This window comes from Ovis aries, chromosome 7 (assembly GCF_016772045.2).
Source record: "Ovis aries strain OAR_USU_Benz2616 breed Rambouillet chromosome 7, ARS-UI_Ramb_v3.0, whole genome shotgun sequence".
Classification (NCBI taxonomy): Eukaryota; Metazoa; Chordata; class Mammalia; order Artiodactyla; family Bovidae; genus Ovis; species Ovis aries.
In genome coordinates this window covers 24,998,018-25,018,569 of record NC_056060.1, presented here as the reverse complement: position 1 = coordinate 25,018,569, position 20,552 = coordinate 24,998,018, and the positions used below count along the sequence as shown (strand labels likewise).

At 49.9% G+C, this 20,552-nt stretch overlaps 1 protein-coding gene across 5 annotated transcripts in view; it reads right to left on the bottom strand.

Moving 5' to 3' along the window:
• Nucleotides 1-20,552, bottom strand: part of TEP1 (telomerase associated protein 1) — a 40,494-nt gene that overhangs the window by 7,413 nt on the left and 12,529 nt on the right. For 3 of the 5 annotated variants that reach the window (XM_060418568.1, XM_060418569.1, XM_060418572.1), the window contains exons 8-41: nt 19,839-19,963; nt 19,501-19,658; nt 16,946-17,055; nt 16,499-16,589; nt 16,086-16,272; nt 14,157-14,325; nt 13,605-13,763; nt 13,355-13,432; nt 11,957-12,084; nt 11,565-11,624; nt 10,508-10,666; nt 9,360-9,536; nt 9,066-9,186; nt 8,379-8,503; nt 8,015-8,128; nt 7,801-7,918; nt 7,458-7,652; nt 7,160-7,335; nt 6,918-7,074; nt 6,629-6,808; nt 6,122-6,214; nt 5,720-5,852; nt 5,429-5,579; nt 5,048-5,175; nt 4,767-4,861; nt 4,376-4,490; nt 3,384-3,624; nt 3,085-3,208; nt 2,049-2,173; nt 1,833-1,932; nt 1,471-1,626; nt 1,114-1,326; nt 729-882; nt 400-612 (exon numbers count right to left, since the gene is read on the bottom strand). In XM_060418568.1, the coding sequence (XP_060274551.1) occupies nt 400-612; nt 729-882; nt 1,114-1,326; nt 1,471-1,626; nt 1,833-1,932; nt 2,049-2,173; nt 3,085-3,208; nt 3,384-3,624; nt 4,376-4,490; nt 4,767-4,861; nt 5,048-5,175; nt 5,429-5,579; nt 5,720-5,852; nt 6,122-6,214; nt 6,629-6,808; nt 6,918-7,074; nt 7,160-7,335; nt 7,458-7,652; nt 7,801-7,918; nt 8,015-8,128; nt 8,379-8,503; nt 9,066-9,186; nt 9,360-9,536; nt 10,508-10,666; nt 11,565-11,624; nt 11,957-12,084; nt 13,355-13,432; nt 13,605-13,763; nt 14,157-14,325; nt 16,086-16,272; nt 16,499-16,589; nt 16,946-17,055; nt 19,501-19,658; nt 19,839-19,963 (4,828 nt within the window). The remainder of the gene's footprint in view (nt 1-399; nt 613-728; nt 883-1,113; nt 1,327-1,470; nt 1,627-1,832; nt 1,933-2,048; nt 2,174-3,084; nt 3,209-3,383; nt 3,625-4,375; nt 4,491-4,766; nt 4,862-5,047; nt 5,176-5,428; nt 5,580-5,719; nt 5,853-6,121; nt 6,215-6,628; nt 6,809-6,917; nt 7,075-7,159; nt 7,336-7,457; nt 7,653-7,800; nt 7,919-8,014; nt 8,129-8,378; nt 8,504-9,065; nt 9,187-9,359; nt 9,537-10,507; nt 10,667-11,564; nt 11,625-11,956; nt 12,085-13,354; nt 13,433-13,604; nt 13,764-14,156; nt 14,326-16,085; nt 16,273-16,498; nt 16,590-16,945; nt 17,056-19,500; nt 19,659-19,838; nt 19,964-20,552) is intronic. The other 2 variants (XM_060418570.1, XM_060418571.1) reach the window with 1 other exon arrangement.

Below are 20,552 nucleotides of genomic sequence, written 5' to 3'. Positions count from 1 at the left end.
ATTTTCACCTCAACATTTCCTTCTCTTCTCCTAAGGGAAACTCTTCACATGGCAAAATCCCCACTGGGCAGAAACTCACAGGGTTACAGGGTTTACAAACGCATCCAAGAATCAGGGTTAGGGAACAAGAAGAAAACAGCCTAGACTGATTATGCAAGATAAATCCATTTAAAAACACTCTGAACACAGTCAAATATGGTTGAAATGGTATGTTTTACGTTATGTGATTTTTACCATATTAAAAGTAAAGTTTAAAAAATAAGTAAATAAAAGCACTTTGAAAGTTGGGAAAAAACAGTTATACAGGTGCATTTTCACACACACATATATACATATGAATTGAAGAAATGTATTCATATATTTAAAAGAAACAGTGACTCACAACCCTGCCCACTGTACCTGAGGCAACGGCCAAGAGTTCCTGGGAGGTGGCCAGTCCCAGCACAGGCTTCCGGTGTCTGGACAAGAGCCAGAGGGACTGAAGGGAGCCCCCCTGGAGCAGCCAGCCCTGCAGGGCCCCATCTTCTGCACCACTCACCAACAGCTTAGGGCTGAGCCAGGTCAGGGCAGACACTGCCACATCAAGCGCTTGACCCTGAGCCCCCTGGGAAGCTAGAGAATAAGAGACAAGAGAATAAGCCGCTTGCACAGGGGGCCAGAGTTGGGCAGGGGCAGAGGTGGGGGTTTCTTTCCAGGCTCAAAGACTCCAGCCCTCCTCCCTTCGGTACCTGAAGAAATTCTGTAGATCCGAATGCCATCTGCTCGGTACCCAACAGCCACCTGATCACCATCTGGGCTGAGAGCCACGGAGAGGGCAGGAGAGAGGTGTGGGGAACCAAGGCACCCACGGGGCCGACCCAGAGACCCGGACCACACCTGAACCTGCGGGCCGAGAAAGGGGCTTAAAGATAACCCACCCTCTTCTCCGCCCCTATTAAAGTCCTCCCTCCAGAAATTCATCTGGAGAGCTTCTGTGCACACACCCACAGCCCTCTCCATGTAGCTCTCCAGCCAAGCCCCTCTAGACTCCTCGACAAAGGCCCCACCCTCACACAAATATTTCCATTTGCTGCCCCCTCCTCATACCCCACCACCAGCTCTCGGTAACCTGACCTTGCCGTCCTCTCCAGCCGTCAGTAACTGGCACCCAGCTCGCAGGAAAAGGGCGGCAGCAACAAATCCTTGGTGGGCAGGGAAGGCAGCCAGCCGTGCCCCCTCCTGCCAGGCCCACAGCTCTACCATCCCGTCCAGCCGGCCCACAGCCACAACCCGCCCAGGCACACCAAAGGCCAAGGTACGGACAGAGGCTCCAGGGGCCCCCAGTTCCTACACAAAGAGATAGAAACTGGAATGGCAGGGCCTGCTCTCAGCCCAAACCCAGAGTGAGCCAGGATGCCAGTGCCTGCCATTCCCCACCTTCCACTCCACTCTCCCGTGCTTCCCGCCACAGGGCCACCTAGCTCCTCTCACCTTGATGACTCTGAGCCCATCCACATGGAAAAAGCTGAAACTACCATCCCAGCTGCCAACGGCTATCACCTGTCCTTCTGGGTGGAAAGCAACGCAGTTCAGGGGCTTGGGACAGGGGTGCTGGGAGGCCAGCTGCCCTCGGACTACGTCCCACAGCTGGAGGAGAGAGAAGGGGAAAAGGACACGGGATGCTGAATAGACGTCTGAGCTGCTGGGTCCCAGAGCTCCAGGGGCCACCTCGTCCACTCCCCAGCCCTCAGCAGGCCAAGCAGTCAGAGCCTCTGCCCCACTGAGAGAGCCACCTCATGGGGCTGACACCACGTTTAGGGCCCTTTTCACCACCACAGGCCCCTGGCTGTTACCTTCAGGCTTCCGCCCAGGCACACGGTGGCCAGCAGCCGGCGGTCTGGGCTCAGGCAGCAGCCAGTGATCTGGTACTGGTGAGCTTGGATCTGGAGCACCCTACCCCAGGGAGATAAGGTCAGAGTCCGCTGGCCACAGCCTCCCTCCTCATTCCCTTTCCCCTGGGCTTCCAACAAACAGGGAGGGCCCTCATGCCGAGCACGGGGACCCCTTACCGACAACCGTGCTGCAGGTCCCAGAGCTCCAGGAGCCCATCAAAGGCAGTTAGAAAGAGGGCGTCATCCGAGAGGAATGAACAAGAGGAAACCCCATCACCGCCACTCACCATCGACCTCTCCTCCTGTGAAAGTGAGCAGAGAAGTCACTCAGGGCACTCCCTTGACCACCCCATGTCCAGCTCCCCCAAGCCCCAACCAGCAATGAGGCAATGGCTAGAAGAGCTGAAGCCCTTGGCTCTCTACAGTCCCTGCTGAGTCTCAAATTATGGCCCTCTGGCCCCACAGCAGGGACACTTGTGAAAAGTGCAAAGCTCTGGGCCCCACTCCAGACCCAGGCCAAGCTCGAACAGGTTCAAGTGGGACCTCATGATCCAAGTGAGGTCACATCGTCTCCCCCATTTCAAACCCCATAAGCATCCCCAAGTCACAGAAGATTCTGACTGGTCTGAGTTGGGAATGACCTTATACACATACATATATTTGGGGGAGAAGGGTTGACACGGGTGGAAGAGGAGAGAATGACTGGCTGGGGGGCCCACCTCTCCAGCCTCATCTACTAGGACCCTCCCTTACCTGCACTCCATTGCAATCACTGCCAGCAGTTTAAGGACACATTCCCCCTGATGTTTGTGCCCAGGCTCCACACTCAACCTGGAACGCCTGCCCTTCTCATCCTGTGTCCTCTAGTACCTACACAGTTCACTTAGCTCTTATCTATGTCACATGGCTACATTCTGGTTCCCTTTTTAACCTTCTATGCCTTAAATTTCAACAAAACTGACCACTTGGTGGGCAAAGACAATGTCCTAAGTCCCGTGTTTCTTTCAGTGCTTAGTACACTGCCTTCAAAGCAAAGTCCAGAGCAAGCATTTGCTGTAGGATTGATTTTTTGACCAAGCCTTGGGATCTGATGTAAAAGTAAAGTTGCTGAATCAAACAGGGTGATAACAGGTAGGTTTGGCTTGTCTTGGGCTTCAGGGCAGGCCGGGAGGCTTTTCTGAAGGTAAACTCTGCCCCGTCTTGAGTGTCATACCTGCCAGGTTCTCAGGTCCAAAAGGTAAACTGTCCCATTGGCAGTGCCCACGGCTGCTCTTTGCCCGTTAGGGGAGAAGGCCACGGCTGTGGGGGAGGAGGAAACTGCCAGGGACAGGCTGGATCTACAGAAAAAATATCAAGAAAAGGTGGAAATGAGGGACCAGGGGCAGGATGTGCACTTCTCTGCCTGAAGTCCCCTCTCACTGTGACTCCAGTCTGTTCTTTATTCTCTAGTTTCAGAGAGGGCTACAGCTCACTCTGGTAGGGCTTGTCAGCATCTGGGATCAAGGGTTTTACCTTTGCTGGTGCCTCAGGGTCTGAGGTTTATTAAGCCAACGCAGCACACACTGGAGGTGCTGTCGCTGGGAGAGCCGGGGGGCCTGGCAGCAAAGAGGCGAGTCCAGAGGCTGGTTGGCTACCTGCTGGTGCAGGAGCAGTGGGTACTGGCTGAGGATGGGAGCCTGCTGCCTCAGGAAGGTGTGAAATGCAGCAACATCAGCCTCAGGAAGCTTCTGTTCCCCGCCAGGGACTGAGGAAGCTAGAGAAGAGATGCAGAGAATCACTGCAGAGTCAGCCTTGACTTCCATGAACCCCAGCACCAAGCCAATCATATGATGTGTCCAAAATGCTAAGTCTTAAAGTGTGGCCCTCTGGTTCCAGATCAGGCACATCTGTTAAAACTACAAAGCCGGGCTTCCCTGGTGGCTCAGTAGTAAAGAATCCACCCGCCAACGCGGGAGACACGGGTTCGATCCTTGATCTGGAAAGATCCCACATGCCGCAAAGCAACTAACCCCGTGCACCATACTATTGAGCCTGTGCTTTGGAGCCTGGGAGCCTACGCGCCCTAGAGCCTGTGCTCCACAACAAGAGAAGCCGCCGCAGTGAGAAGCCCGTGCACAGCAACCAGAGAGGAGCCCCCTCTCACTGCAGCTAGAGAAAAGCCCAAACAGCGATGAAGACCCAGCACGGTCAAAAATAAACAAGTAAACAAAATTATTTTTTTTTAAAGTACAAAGCTTTGGGTCTCACTCTAGACCTAGGAAACCAAATCTGAGGACCCAGGTATCAGCAGTTTGAACAAGTTTCCCAAGTAATTTTATGCCCACTAAGATTTAAGAGAGCTGAGTAAAAAGTCTCCTAAGAATCACGTGCTTACCCTCATGGCACTTTTTACCTTGGACTAGAAATCAACTGCTCCTCCATTACAGCTCCCTCTGAGCAGGACCCCACAAACACACCCAGGACCCCACAGCTTGGAGAAGACTCCAGCCCGTAACTCATCTTACCGTAGAGGGCATGGGCCTCCAGGAGCTGAGAGGTCAGACCCTGTTCCAGGTGTGCAGCCACCACATGCAGACTGGTGAGGAACTTGGCAAGAAGGCCACGGTTCCCGCTCTGGAGCTGGAAAGTCAGACTGAATTCATTAGGATTGTGACAAGGCTGGTGAGGAGGGACAGTCTAGTCTTGGACCCTGCCCATGCAGCTGATACTTAGACTTAGGAGCTGGGACAAAGGACCTGAAGGAGGAGGGCTGGAAAACTGAAAGAAGAGAGGTACAGAGAGTGTGGAAGGCAGGTAACAGCCGTGGGGATGATGGAGGCAGTTGGGGGAAGAGGGGGCTCAGAACGGCCAAAGCAGGTCCTTGGGAGAAGGTGCCGATGGGCTCTGGGGACTAACCAGGTGGTAAGGCAGGTCTGCCAGGGCTTCTGGAGGGCACCTTCGGAAGGTACCTGAGGCATCAGGGTCACACGTCTTCCAGAGCTGAGCTGCAGGTGTGGGTCACAGGAAGAGACACTGAGATGAGCTCGGCCCTGAAGCATCTCCAAAGATCACATCCCTCAGGCTACAGTGAGAACCATCCTCTCACTGGGGTGGCAGGTGAGGAGGCCAGCCGATGGGGAGCACCAGGCCCCACGCTCAGTGCCCCCGGGGGTTAACCAGGCTGCAGTCACCTGCAGTGAGGAGGTGCGCCGTCTTCTCCAGCTCCGGCCTCTTCCCATAACGACACCTGGCGGCCGTTCTCAGGGGCCCATCCTGGAGGCAGAGCCGGGCTCCTGGGCGCTCCAGGGGTCCCTCCCCTAGCAAGCTGACCCCGTGTGAGGGAAAAAAGGCAAGAAAAGAGGGAGAAGGCCTGTCAGTAAGCAGCCTGGCACAGAGGTGGGCTCCCAGTCCCACCTCAAACAGTGGTAACTTGAGTGACAGCCATGCAGGGTCTGGAGACAAGAGTCAGGGGCTATATATACCAAGAGAGGAAGAGGATGAAGAGAGAGGGTCACAGGGGCCCTGCCTCAAAGACGGGGAGGCACAGGTCAGTGGGAGCTCAGTGAGGGCACTTGTACCTGCGCAGACTCTGGATGAGGTAGGCAAATGGGCCCATGGGGTAGGGGTCCCCGCTGTTACTAGCAGCCACTGCTCCTTCCCAGGTCTTGGTGCCCCTGGGAAGGATCCGCCATGCACTCAACACTCCATGCAACTGGTCCACGGTCAGACCTGAAAACCCAAGGTCACTCAGGCCCTAAACCAGGCAGCATACCCATCCCCACCTAATCCCTAATCACTCCCTGCACAGCTTGCTGAGACTCCAACAGAACCAAGGTCATCCAACCCCTGAGCCCACTCCAAGCGCTGACCGCTGCGTGTGGCCTCAAGAGTGGCCAAGGCTTGGGAAAGGACGTCGGGGCCATGCTCCTGCTCCAGGGTGCCCAGGACGTGCTGCAGCAGCAGAGGGACGGTGGCTGGCAGTGTCCGGAGCCTCTCGGAAACCTGGGGGAGGACGCGAGGGGCCTCCATCAGCGCAGGGAAGGGGAGAGGCAGCTTCGGTGTGGGTAGGAGATGGGGCAGCAGGGAAGAGCGTGGGAAGGGATGAAAAGGAAACACCGGTGGGAGGGAAGCAGGTTGGGGGTGTGGATGAGGAGTGGCAAAGGAGGAGGGTGGGAAGGGGTGAGGGATGCAGATGAAGAGGTTGAATGGAGAATGGGAAATGGGGTTAGGATACAGAAGATGAGGAGTGAGGGGTCACATCCTCAACCAACCTGCTCGTAGAGCGTGAAGAGCCTCAGGTGATCGGTGACCAAGCGCAAGTACAGCGGCAGCACAGACCCCCGTTTCACCAGCAGCAGCCGCATCTGACGAGACTCCGAGGGCTCAGCTCTGGACCAGAAAGCCGGCCCCCGGCCACCGCCCTCCACTCGGGCACCAAGCCCAGTGCGGGCAGCCTCTTCTCTGAGAGCCCTCACAGGGGAGAGACCCACCGTGTCGCTCAGGACACAGCCATCTTTGCCCGGCTCTGCTCTGCCCAGCTCACCCCACTCTCCCCCCACACCTGCTGGTTCAGCCCACCCAGATAGATAACCACAGCCATTCACCAGGGGAAAAAGACCAGGTAATATTATCAGCAATCACAGTCCTCTTCCCCTGCACAGACTTCCTGAGAAAATGAAGGAGCTGGTCTGTGCAGGGCAGCTGGTAGCTTCAGCACTCAGATCCTCACAGCTCCCAGATTCAGCCCTCACATCTATCAGCCCCAGCCTAGACCCAACCTGGTTGTTAAATGGTGACTCCTCCAGCCGCTTCCCATACAGGGCCAGTTCTTCTCGCACCAGCCGGGCCCGGGCAGATGGCTCCAGAGGCCCCAGGGCCACCACGTGGGCACCCTGACTCTGCTCAAGGGTCTCCCCCAGGCCAGAATCACTGGACACGCTCAGCACTAGGTGCACCCGCTGTGAGATTTGGACAAAAGGGTAGCGATGAAGAAGGAAAGCGGGGAGAATATTGTTGGAGAAGCCCCTCTCCCTACATCATCCCACCTCGCCTCCTTCTCACACTCACCCGGGGAAGGGTCTTTGGGATCCAATCCGAGATCAGCTGCCCACGCTGGTCCACCAGTCTGTCAGCCCCGTCGACGATCAGCACCAGAGGCTGGCCAGTTCTCAGGGACTCAGCAGACTTGGGCAGTAGCCTCTGCTGCAGCTCCCACACCAGGCCCCTGTGTGCAGAGGGGGAGCGCCAGCGTCAGCGGGGGTGGTATCAGGGGCTATCAGCAGGCCGGTCTAGGTGGGGGAGAAACACACCGGTAGGTGCTGGGGAGGGCACTTGGCTCCTCCAGTTGGCTATGGAGATAGGCACAGAGGCGTCTGAGCAGGGTGAGGGCAAGACTGTGGTCAGGGCGGGCCCCTGAAAAGTGGAAGAAGACTAAGGGGGCCACCGTGGCCCCATCCAGAGCCTGCAGGGCTGACACAAGGGATGCCTGAGGGGGAAGAGAACAGAAAACATGGTCACATACACCAACCTCCGGTGCCCCACCTCCTTAGCCCTCCTGAGCACACGCAGTCCTCCCTCCCTCCTGTCCAGGCCTCTGGGACCCTGTACCAGGAAGGCGGTCTTGCCCTGTCCCAACTGCCCGGTCACCAGGCTCAGCCTCCCCTGGTGCTGCGTGAGCTGCCGCACTGTGTCCTGAAGAAGGCGTGGCCGGGCAGGACTCGACGGCTTCTTTAGCTGCTGAAAGGTGGCCTGAACCAAGTCATCATCTGGGATGGGCACTGGCTGCTCCAGCTGGGCTCCAGGCTGAGGGCACATGGGGCAGTGACTGTCTATGTTTCCACACTCTTCAGGACCCCAGGCCTAAAACTTACAGCACCCCCACCAAGTCACTTCCCACCCAGGACCACCCTACCCCCTTTCCACCCCCCTGGCCACCAGCACTCCTGCTGACCTGGAGGTAAAGCTTCTGGATCATATTCCACACATCCTGCAGAACCAGCTGCCCAAACTCCTCCAGCCCCCCGACATAGGGCTGGCCAGCTGCCACACCGCCCCACTCGCAGCGGTATCTGTGGGCAGAGCGAGCACAAGCAGGGTCAGAGCAGGCCTGGCCCACCCCTCATCGCAGCTCTCCAGGCAGGTGCTCCCTACCTCTCCCAGCTCACCTGCGACAGGTGATCCCTTCCTGTCTGCTCAGATAGCTCTTCAGTTCTGAGATCCGATGGGCAGCCTCTTCAGACTCAGAAATGAAGTCCGATTTCCAGGCATCTGGCACAGAGCTGACCACCAAAGACACCCCAAGAGTGGGGCTGGATTCAGACCAAAGCACCGCTTCTCCGCCGGCCACCAGACCTGGCTGTGGTTCCCTGAAACTCCTCAAGAAACTGTTCCAATGGAGATCTCCCACCTTCAGCTGCAAAGCAAGCTCCCTGATTCCTGCTTCTCCATCCTAGGCACCCTCTCTTGTACTCTGAACATTAGGAAGAGAAGACACCCCCACTGAGCCCATCTGGCCTTCTGTGAAGGTACCTGAGGAAGCTAGAATCCCGGAAGTAGAGGAGAGGCTGGGCAGAAGGCTGCAGGCGGAGGCCCCGATTCAGGAACTGCATCACCTCCATCTCTGTCACAGAACGACCTGCAGGGTACTGCTGGGCCTGCAGGGAGAGGGCAGGGAGCAGGCGGGTTCAGTCCTGGTCACACTATCCCCTCCAGTGAGACCTGCCATGACCTGGGGCACTTCACCTCAGTAACGTTCCCCTCTCTCTCCAGACACTAGCCAGTAAAAATAGAGCTAATAGCTAACGTTTATTGAATGCCTCTCACAGGTTGGACATTTTTTTGAGCCTTCTTGAAATAGATTTCTGATTCTCATAATAACCCTGCAATGTAGACATCACTGCTTCTCCTTAATATAGGAAGAAGCTGAGTCTAGATTAGTATAAACCATTTTCCATTAAGCCTCACAATGACGGAAGAGTGATCAGAACCCAGCTCTGTCAGATGGCAAAGCCTAATCAGACCGACCGCCTACCTCTCGCATCCTGCGGCCAACCCAGAGGTATTTCCCAAAGGAATTCCCTCACCTAGGACTTGGTCACTCACAGAACCTTCTGCCTGTGTTTCACTTCAAGTCTCAAGGATCTGCCTGTGCAGAGTCCCAGGGTTCTTGACACACTGTGACTTCTCCCACCTCTGCCCCAACCGTGTCTGTCTTACCCAGCGGAAGTGAGGATGGTCAGGGAGGCTGTAGTTGGAGGGAACATAGCCATAGCGGGAGCCCAGGATCCCCACAAACAGCTGCGAGTTCTCCACCTCCCCGAGGCACACTTCCAGCTGTCTGCAGGAAGGTTATGGGAGCACCGTGTCAGGGAGACTGGGCCTGGCTCACATCCCATAGCATCCAAAGAGCACCTCTGGCCCACAGCCCTCAGCCATCCTTGCAGCCCCAGCCCTGCCGTCACTCAAGCCCCTCATCTCCAACCCAGCCCCTCTTCTCAGCAGCCCCCACACCTGTTCCGACGGGTCTCCTCCTCAGTGATGCCCCAGCGCAGGTCGATGGCATGAAGGCTGATGCGGTAGGGGGCGGCTCGGGCCTGCAGTGCTGGCAGCAGGGACCTCAGCAGCAGGTCCCGCTCCCCATGCATGTCCCGGAAAGTGGAGGAAATGAAAAGCCGGATGCTTCGCCACCTGCGGGTAAACCAGGGGTCAGCCCCACAGCCCATAGACAGGCCTGTGACCAAGCCTCACCCTGCTGAGCCAGGTACAACAGATGGCAGCGGGTATCCAACTGGCCTCCAGTGAATAACAGGCTTGTAACCTCAAATGCAGAGCCTGGAAATTAAATCCCACTGGCTATTTCTCGTGTACCCCTCCTGTGTCAGCAATGATTATTATGCATCTATTATTCTGCCCATGAAATGGGCCCGAGTTGCACTGTGAGGTAAGCACAATCATTCTCTCTGATTTGCTGATCAAGAAACTACAGCTTGAACTTCCCTGGTGGCCTCGTGGTTAAAAATCTGCCTGCCAGTGCAGGGGACACAGGTTCAGTCTCTGGTCCGCGATGATTCCACGTGTCATGGGGCAACTAAGCTTGCGTGCCGCAACTACTGAGCCCATGCTCTAGAGCCCATAAACCACAGCTACCGGGCCCACACACCACAACCACTAACGCACGTGTGCCTCAAGTCCGTGCTCCACAACAGGAGAAGCCACCACAATGAGAAGCCTGCATACAGCCACTAGAGAATGGCCCCACTAGACACAGCTAGAGAAAGCCCACGCCCAGCAATGAAAAAGCCCAGTGCAACCAAAAATAAATAAACGAAAGAAACTGCAGCTTAAGACATCAAGCAACTAGCCCAAACTTCAGCTACTATTTGGCAAAGCTAGGATGAGAAAGCCACGGCCCGTGCCAAGAAGGCCTCTGTCTGAGCCCTGGTGCCCAGTGCCTGCCTCACCTTCTAGCCCCCTCTCCCTAGTACAGTAAGGGACATGCTCACCATCTGTGTTAGACAAACCCCTGCCTGGGAAGGAGAAATGTTCCTCAGCAAATAGAGCAAGCAGCATCTCAACAGCCAGAATTTCAGTCACTTGAGTTTCTCTAGGTTTCGACTAAAGCCCCTCCCAGTTCACAAAGGCATCAAAAACAGACTGACCCAAGCTGGGAAACGGCAGCCAAGGGGCTTGGCATATTCTCTTCCAGTGGCCGGAGAGACTGGACCCCTGTCTTCCCTGGGGGTGGTGGAATCTTGAATATTTTGTCCATTTGGCCTACATGTTCTAGAAGCCGGGAGGCCCCACGCTCTGCAATGAACCTGAAATAAAGAGTGACAAAATAAATGAGAACAAAATAGCAGAGTGAGAGGAAATCAGGAAGGTCTTCTGAGGAGGCAAGGGACAAAGATATGGCTAAATTAGGTCAACCAGTTAATTGGAGTTTCTTTGGAAGATTACCATAAACATAGATTTAAAATAAGGAAGGAAGAAGAACCAGAGGAATGAGGGAATCGAGAAGAAACCCAGGCATAGCCCCTTCTGTGTGCATGGTTATCACAGGCTTTCTGTTGGACCAGGGGCAACTGGGCTGAATGAAGATGTAAAGATTAAGGTTGATCAGCTCTGGGCTTGATTAGCTCTGTACCAGCCATGAAAGCTCCCTGGGAAGGGAGGAGCATGAGGCTTCCTAACATCAGGCAAGGGGTGGCATCCAAAGGAAACAGAAGAGGAGAAAACAAATCAGTGGGAAGCCTAATAGTGGAGAAAAAAACGAAGAACAAAGATTTCTGTAGATCAGGCATAAATAAATAAAGTTAACATGGTATTTCCTCTGAAATGGAATGGAACAAAGGCCTCAGAGAATGAATAGAAATGATGGGACCAACTCCTGAGTTGTACCCTTAAAAGCAAACAGTACAATCTCCTATGTTCCCTTTTCTCCTTTCCCACTAGATTAATACAAAAATGATGGCTGGAGCTGTTGCAGCCAACTTGAACTATAAAGTAGAAGCAGAGTATTTGAAAATGGTGGAGCAACAGATAGAAGATGACCAGGTACCTGTAATATCGTGTTGCTGCCATGCCTAGACAGCTGTAAAAGCAGAATAATCTTTTATCTTGCTTAAAAATGGAGTGGTTAGAGCAGAAGCCACAGATAGTCTCTAAAAGATGTTCTAACAAAGCCCCCAACCTCTCCAGTGTCCGTGCTATACTCACTTCAGTATCCCATCAGTACAGCCTGAGAGTGTCACGTCATTGGGATTCAAATCGGTACATCTGGCAAAGAAAGAAGAAATCACTAGCAGTCAGGAACAGTGCCAAGGACAGGGAGTCACTGCCCCCAGCACCCTAGGATGGACCACCACCCTGACCTCTGCACCTTCAATAGGGTTCTGTGCTAGACTAGAACTGGGGTGGACCGTCACAAAGGGGTACGGGGCCGGGCTGAAGACTTCAGAGAAGGTTCCGGCACTAGAAGCGCAACAGAGGTAAGAGGCAGAAATGGGGAGGGGCCTAGAGAGTGGGAGATCCCCAAGCTTTAGTAGGGACAGACAGGAAATACGGATCACTATCTGCTGGGACTGAGCAAGGACCATGAGCGCCCTTACAGGTAACTTGCCCTTAGGAGAACACCAACAAAGAGGCACTTGGGATTCACATGCTGCCAGAAGAGCTGTTTGGCTGCATTTATCAGTTTCTCGTTTGTAGTTTGGCCAAAGACAATGACCCTGTCCACCTGTAAGATGAAAGGGGAAGGGCTGAGACCAGGGAGGTGCCAAAGAGCTCAGCATATCAAGAGACAGGATCTCTGAGGGCAGAGGAACAAGGAGAACTCTGAGGTGGGTGTAAATGGCCTTTCTGGAGCATACTTAGGGTGCAAAAAGTCATTTCACCCTGACTTGAAGAGCATCAAAGTGGATTAGGGGTTGCCAAGATATGAAAGTAACCTAAGTGTCCATCAACAGATGAATGGATAAAGAAGATGTCACACACACACACACACACACACACACACACACACACAAAATGGAATACTACTCAGCCATTAAAAAAGAAGGAAATTTTGCCATTTGCATCAATATGGGTAGACCTGGAGGACATTGTGCTAAATGAAATAAGTCAGACAGGACAAAGACAAACACTATATGGTATCACTTATGTGTGGAATCTGAAAAAAACAACAAACTAGAGAATAAAACCAAAAAGAAGCAAACTCACACATACAGAGAACAAACAAGTGGTTACTGGTGGTGGGCAATATGGGGGTGGGGGGTGGGAGACAGAAATTACTGGGTGTAAGATAGGCTCAAGGATGTATTGTACAACATGGGGACTATATTCAATATTTTATAAAAATTGTACTTGGAATGTAACCTTTAAAAATTATATTAAATTTTTAACAAAAATAAAAAATAAAGTGGAGTTTGGGGTAGGGGCGGTGTGTAGCTGGCACATTTAGGCTCACAAAAGCTGACTGCCAAACTTATAGGAACTCTGTGAGCCAGCTGTTAAATATGGCCACCATTAAATATTAAATTGTATAAGCTCACAGTCAAATAAATTACATTAAAAACAAAGGTAATAAATACTAAAACATCATCACTACCTAATTATTTTACCACATTTCACCATTAAATGCTCTTGACCTTATTTACATCCATGTTATATATATTATAGAATTGCTATAGAAAGGTGTGCTACTGAGCAGCTCTTTCTAACTCTGTGGTCAATGAAGCATGTGGATAGTTTGAAATCAGTCATGGAAGGAGTATTTATACCATGGAAATTAGCAAAAGCTATTAACTAAGATGATTTTTCCAGATTGCTATTTGAGGCAAATATCTACCAGCATAAAAAAAATATTTACCAGCATACCACTGAGTAGGGGGTTGCAGTCATGAGGGTATTGTGCACAGGTTACAAAGAAGCTTTGAAAAATGAGATACATCCATGTGGAGGAAAACGTGGAGGAAGGGAGAGTTTCTCAGGGAAGGAGCAGTACTCACAGGGACCCTTTGGGTAGCCAGAGACAGCAAGTGCTTCCCCAAAGTAGTCAGGGACTGTTCACAGTTTTCATCTGACTTCTGAAGGAAAGAAACTCATGTCATGCAGTTGCACAGGAGATGGTCAGTAAACAACAAATACTGTAGTCTGCTAATCTTCAGAACTGAGTAGATCCGAGCCTTTCCTGAAGTTAGCTGTTCCCAGGCATCTGTCTAGTTATGCAGTTTTGCAAGGTAGGGGTGAGTATCTGACCTGAACTTGAGCTTGGAGTTCGGCGGCAGTTTTCAGGATGCCTTCCTCTGCCTTAATCACAGCAGTCTTCACAATGCCCCCTCCACAGAGCAAAAGCTCCACCTGCTCCGTCCGTACCATCATCATCGCAATCAACAGCAGCACATAGTTCAGAGGGGGCTGATTGGACAAGCATCAAGGTGAAATCGGCTCCCCTATTTTAGAATCCACTTTGCCCACCCAAATCTGGAGACCAAATGTCTCCGCTGGTTAGGGAAAAGTGGACAAAGTCCCCAACTGAAATAGTTTCAAAAACTTCTCTGGTGATGGACTCCATGCTCCCAATTCAGGGGATCCAGATTCAATCCACGGTCAGGGAAGTAGATCCCACATGCCACAACTAAAGATCCTGCATGCCACAACTAAGGCCTGGCACAGCCACACAAGTAAATAAACAAATCCTCCCCCCACAAAAGTAGAAGGGCTTCGCAGGTGACTCCGTGGTAAAGAATCCGCCTGCTGAGCAGGTGACTCCGTGGTAAAGAATCCGCCTGCCGAACAGGAGCGTCTTACCCCTTGTGGGTTGCTCTTGGGAAGGATTCTGTCTGCACTGGCATCTGTCAGATAGACCAGGAGGGTACGGCCTGGCAGTGGGGGCAGGCTGTGTCTGACGGAGAGGTTCACAGCTGTCTCCAGGGCCTGTCGATACCGAGCCAGCATCTCACGGTCACATTTCCACTGTCTGCAGGCAGGAAAGAAACAGACGGAGGGCTCAGGGGCTTCTCTGTTTGCCGCTTGGATGCAGACGGGAAGATGAGAACTTACCACTCAAGTATCAAGTTTCCACCCATCCACAGCCCGTCTCCAGTGTCAGTAGAAAAAATAGGGACAGAACTTCCCTCGGCCCCATTCTACAGGACTCTGCTAATCCATCCCATGGAGTAGACCCACTCTCAGACACTGCTTGCCATGCTTACCACATCAATCCATATTTACTTCATGAGGCAAGATTTAACTGCAACTTTTTTGTGGGGTGGGGGCTGTGCAGGAAAGCTTCGGATATATGAGCTGCCTAACCAGGGACAAAACTGGCCCCAGTAGTCAGAGTACCAGGAAATTTCCAACTGCTGCTTATTTTTAAATTGCAATTTGAAGAACAAACACTAACTTCTTACTCTGAAAAATGGCAATTAAAGGAAAAAGAAACATTCATCCCACCTTTCCAAGACAATCTCTATTTCAGAGTAACTAAATAGCTTTAGTTCACAGAGGGTGGTTCTTTTCAGAGCTCCAGCTAGTAAATATGGGGAATGATAGAAAATGTATCATATTATTTGGCATTTGTTTTTAAAAACATTTTCAAAAAAAGAAAAGAGAGGGATCAGGAAACGAAGGCTGGTAAAATCTTGATTTTTCACTGAATGGGAGTCCATTATGTTATTCTCATTACCTGTGTACATGTTTAATTTTTTTCATCATTTTTTTAATCTAGAGAAGCCAGCAGTCTCTACCATTGCCTATCCAGTAGAAATAAATTACAATTAATGAAATGAAATTGAAATTATACATGTAATGTAAGTTTTTCTAGTAGCCATATTTTAAAAAGTAAAAAGAAACAGGAAAGATTAATATCACATTTAATTTAGTCTAATGTATATATGTATTTTTCACTTCAACATGTTAATACAAAAATTAAAAATGAGATATTTTGCATCCTTCTTCACACTGCCCTCAAAATCCAGCACATCTCAGTTCCCACTAGTCACATTTCAAGTGCTCAAGAGCCACATGTAGCTGGTGGCTACCAAACTGACCAGCAAAGACACACTGTTAGGACTACACCCTCAGCTTAATTCTTTAACGGCCCCGTGTTCAGCCACTGATCCACTGACGCAGGCGAGTCCTGGCCACTGAGTCCTATTAGAAGGTTAGATGAGACCTGCATTTGTCTTGAATGAAAATGAATGAAGAAGTATCTAAAAGGACAACATACTGGGAATTCATCAAGCTTACTGAACCAGTTTTACACCTATCTTTGAGTCTGCTTGAGGATAACAATCTTTATATGTATCAAAAGAGAAAGGAAAGTGAATGGGTCAGAAAATTCACAGAAGAGTGAAACAAAAAGAAAAAGAAACAGATAAGACAGAGAAGAAAAAGAAAGAAGAGTATGAACCAGAGCACAGGTGGAGAGGCACTATCGTGGACAAAGGGAAATGCTACATAGGCTGACAGAGTCCACAGAAGCCAACAAGGCAACCACAGATAACAGAGTGAGGCCAAACACTGGTTTTGTTTCACGATCTCTCTGCAGGACAAAGTTAAAGACTAGGTTTTCTATGCAAAAGACGATTGGGAAACAGTCAAGTTTCAGCGACTGGGATGACTGACAAGCATGTTTTCACAGAATAAAAGCTAGGTTTCCAGATGACTTCCAAGCCCTTTTAGGGTGCCTCTCAAGCCCACCCTTTGCTCCCAGATAGCACATAATCACGCACACACCTGGCCTTGTGTATTTTCAGCTTCTTCCGCTTGAGCTGTTCATATATCACAGGGATCATCATTGCTGTCCGAAGTTCCCGACGGCTTGGTTGGCGAAACTGCCAGGAATAGGCATGCTTCTTGCCATATTTTGTGTTTTTAATTATTATCTGCTTTATCAGTTGTGTGTTGGAAGGAAATGGCAACTCTGGGTGGCAACAGGTAAGTATCTGAGTTAGGCAGCTTCTATTCCCTCCTCTTATCTTCCCATCAATGCTGTCTTGAGTCCTGACTCCTGAGGCTGGCCAGTGTCTGACCTCTGCCCACCCCATACACTGTGAGTGGAAAGTAAGAGGCTGAAAATACCAGTGCTGCTATCTCATCTGTTCTCAGACATGAGAGATAAACAGGAGTTGGACGAAGAGCTATATTACCTTTCTTTTCGAGTTGAGCCTCAAGGTCATTGATGGAATCATGAGCATTAAGGAATCTGAATGGAAACTGCCGACTGTGGATCACCGTCTTCTGCAAAGCAAGAGAGGGGTCATGAGCAGAGGACCAAGAGGGATGGGGAGCATCACAGGCTTCAGGTGCCAGGAAAATGAGATAACCCCTCTATTAGACCTGTGGGAAGGTGGGAAAGGACAAAATAGATATTAGACAAAGGTAGAAAAGAATAGATGTCCTGAGAGACGATGAGGAAAGAAAAAAGGAGAGGAAGTAACAGAAAGTTCCGTTTCTTTTATATCAGACTCCCTCCTAAGTGAGCTAAATCACAGAAATGATCTCAGAAGATAAAAAGGAACGTTCTCAAACAGCATAGTGGCTATGACCTTCCCCAGCCACTCGGAGAAGCCTGGCTCCCCGCCCCTCACACGTACAGCATGCTGGAGTCTCTGCAGCACAAGCTCGTGGTGACGGGCGCTGATTCCAACCCGCAGCAGGTTGCGCAGGTTCCGAAGCATGGCCATGAAGGGAAGCTTCCCACTGTCTGCCAAAGGTAGACCCAGGGTGACAAAAGCAAACAAAGGATGAATGAGAGAGGTGAGAGGTCAGAGATCAGAGCAAGATGATGAGAGGCCGGGTAGAATATTCACGTTAGAGGAAATGAGGTACTAATAAGTGATCTATTGTCCACAAAGTGTTTTAAAGGCCTGGAAAGATAAAAATTGGGTTGCCTGGTCTTGGAGCAAAATCTGTACGTTTATGGAATTAGCTATTTCAACAAACAACTTAGGTCATCACTTTGTTGGCTCCAGTCCTGAGACTGGGCTCAACTGGCAAAATACATTCTCTACAGTAATGATTTCCACACTTTTTAGATGGCTAAAAGAGAAATTTCCAAGTGTAATCTTATAAATTATATACATGGAGTACTAGCAACCATGTAACATGGACTAAGTGATTACAGGGGTTCAACCTGTTTGGTAAATATTGGAAACACTCTTTCGATAAAGGTAGACATAAACAGGAGGTGTGATATTTTTCCTGGGTACCCCCCCCAAAACACACTCAGACCACATTACAGCTCTGGCCTATGAGGCCCCAACCCACATCCCAGTCACTAGGCCTACCATCAACAGCTTTCATTAGGAAAGTGGTGGTACCTTTTTCAAGGTTACATAAGTCTCATTTGAATTATAGCTAGAAAGCTTTCAGCCTCCTGGAAGTCCTGGGGTTCTCCAGTCATCAGTCTTCTGAGTTAGATTGTGTAAAACAGTTAAGTTGTATACACAGTGTAAATGGTATGTGACAAGTCATGGCCTATTGCATCCTTTGTCAACTCATAAGTTTTGCTCAAATGTTGCTGTATATGAAAAATATACCAGATCCATTTGATATGAAATTAAATTCAATATCATATTCTTTGATACACTAGAAAATAAACTGAATACTCATTCTATAGATGAAGTAGTTCACTGATTTCATTCTAAAAAGTTTGTTAATGAATTACTAATGAGTCTCTGAGGACCAAAGAGGGATCTGTATATCTAATTATATTTTATCTTATATTGTATACTTTATTTTTTACATTTATCTTCATAGCTATATTTATATAAGTTATGTAGTTCCTAAAGTACATAATTTATTAGTACACATATAAAATTTTTAAAAATACATGTACATATATTCTGGTGTATCCCCAAAATTATCTCTGCAATATATAATCCAGTGGGCTGGGGACCACTGGATTAGATTATGGGCATTTGTCTCAACCAAGATAAATGGCACAGTTTTAATTTTCAGGGTCAGAGGGAGGAAGTGGAGATGATGCATACTAGAATCACTAAAACATGCTAGCTGCCATCCAGGTCTCTTTATCCCACTCTACCCAAGTTGTACCAAATGTTGGGGAGAAGGTTGTCAAGCCTGTGTGTATGTGTGTGTGTGATTCTGATATATACACCGTCAGTGACAATTACAAAGTGAGAGGGATGATAAGCGGCTGAGCTATTTGGTCTGCCCTGAGTACAATCTCTAAGTGAGAGCTCACAGAGAAAGAAAAGCTAGCTTGGGTTTCTGAAGCTCCAAAATATGAAGTCCATAAAACTCAAACAGCTAGGACTTTCTCGTGGTCCTTTCTGCTTGTCCAGTGGATGGATAAGAGTCCACCTTGCAATGCAGGGGACTCGGGTTCAGTCCCTGGTCAGGGAACTAAGATCTCACATGCTGTGGAGCTACTGAGCCTGCATACAACTAGGGAGTCGGTGCAACACAATGAAAGATTCCACGGGTGCAAGGAAGAGCCCACTCACCGTAACTAATACCTGACACAGTCAACTAAAAACCAAACAAATGAAAACAAAACAAACAAATGCAAGAAACCCGCAAGCAGTCAAAAAGTCTACAGTCTGATATTTTTCAACAGAAAGAAGCTGATTTTAAACTTTCGAAGATGAAGGAGGAAGTAAAAGAAAACATGGAGTAAAAAGGGCCTTCTATAGTTAAAAATAAACTAGCCAGACAACAGACTGAGAGTAAGTTGGTCCTCCCCACTGAATTCTTTTTACTCATGTGGGCGTATGACCTGGAACATCTGTGTCCTAAAAACGGGCTTTGATGGAGATTTCGGTGCGCCATGTCCCAGTCCTACTTTGTCTGGAAGAGTGACACAGGCATTGACACAACTGATGTCAGAGAGAAGGTAATGCTTTCGTCATGTATTGATAAAGGCTTGTATTATATCACCTGACATATCACCTAGTCACGTCTGAAATTATGACCTACCTACGATGTCAGTGCTATTCAAAGCAGAGGCCACTGGCCACTTTGGTGTGGTCAATGGCAGACCTGTTAAATCCAATCATTTCCAGTGATGGAACTACCAAGTGAGAATAACTGTACCATGCCATGGAAACTTCTCTTTCAGGGGCCAAAATGTAGAGGCATGAGCGAGGAAGACAGGAAGGGAGCGTGATAGTCAAGGCCACTCTACCGATGAGTTCCTCCCAGACGGTGGCCTTGTTTCCCCGTGAGCTCAGCTCCCGCTCCCAGGTCTCTGGTCGAGCGAGCTTCATCCGCTTCCCGGCTCTGCTAGAATCCCAGGGCCCTGGGAGCTGGCTTCGAGAAAAGGCCTGTAGGTTGGAGGGGTATCTGAAACAGACAAAGAAAAACATCATTTCAAAGGAATCTGAAAATAACTCGGAAAGGAGCAGTGAGTCAGTCAAAGCCAGTAAGTCCCGGTTAAGGCCAGGTCTGCTCAAACTATAAGGACGGGGGCTATGGGTGTTGAAGGTTCAGGGGGTTATCCAGATGGAGTGTGCATCTTCTCACCTGCAGCCCAGCAGGGCCTGGACAAGCTGTGCAGGCTCATGGATGTGCAGTCTCTGCACCAGCTTCTTCAGGGTGAACCTTTGCTCACTCTTTTTCTCTGACCCGGAACCGTAGGTTGTCTCAAACTGTGGAAATATTCCCAAGTCCCACAGGGGTCATTCAATCTATGACATGGTCATTTTCTTCAGAAAACAAGACCATCCTACACCTAGATTTGACAAAGAATAGGACTAAAGAGTAAAACGCTTCAGCGGCAGGAGCTTCTGAGTAGCTGTGTGGGGTCACTGTGTTTCACCTATACAAGTTGGACTATCAATGGTTAACAATGGATGAATGGCTTGTCAAAAGCAAGATGGGGATTGACTAAACAGAGAACAGCCGGTTCTTAGAGGCAGAGAGAGGGAAAGCAGCTCTTATTTAAATCATTGATGGGCTTCCTAGTGGTCCAGTGGTTAAGACTCCAGGCTTCCACTGCAGGAGACATGGGTTCAACCCCTGGTTGGGGAACAAATGTCTGACACTTGGAACATGCAACTGGAGCACAGTGTAAGCTGTGAGGAGTTTAAAAATGAAAGAAGCTGGCTTTCAGAATCTTCTGTCTTAGAAGAGCTAAGTTTGGGATATATTAATAGGATGAAAAGACCAGTGGACCAACTGAAGATGTGTTTTCTTGTAATACTAATATATTTCCTTAATAATCTTATTTTAATGACG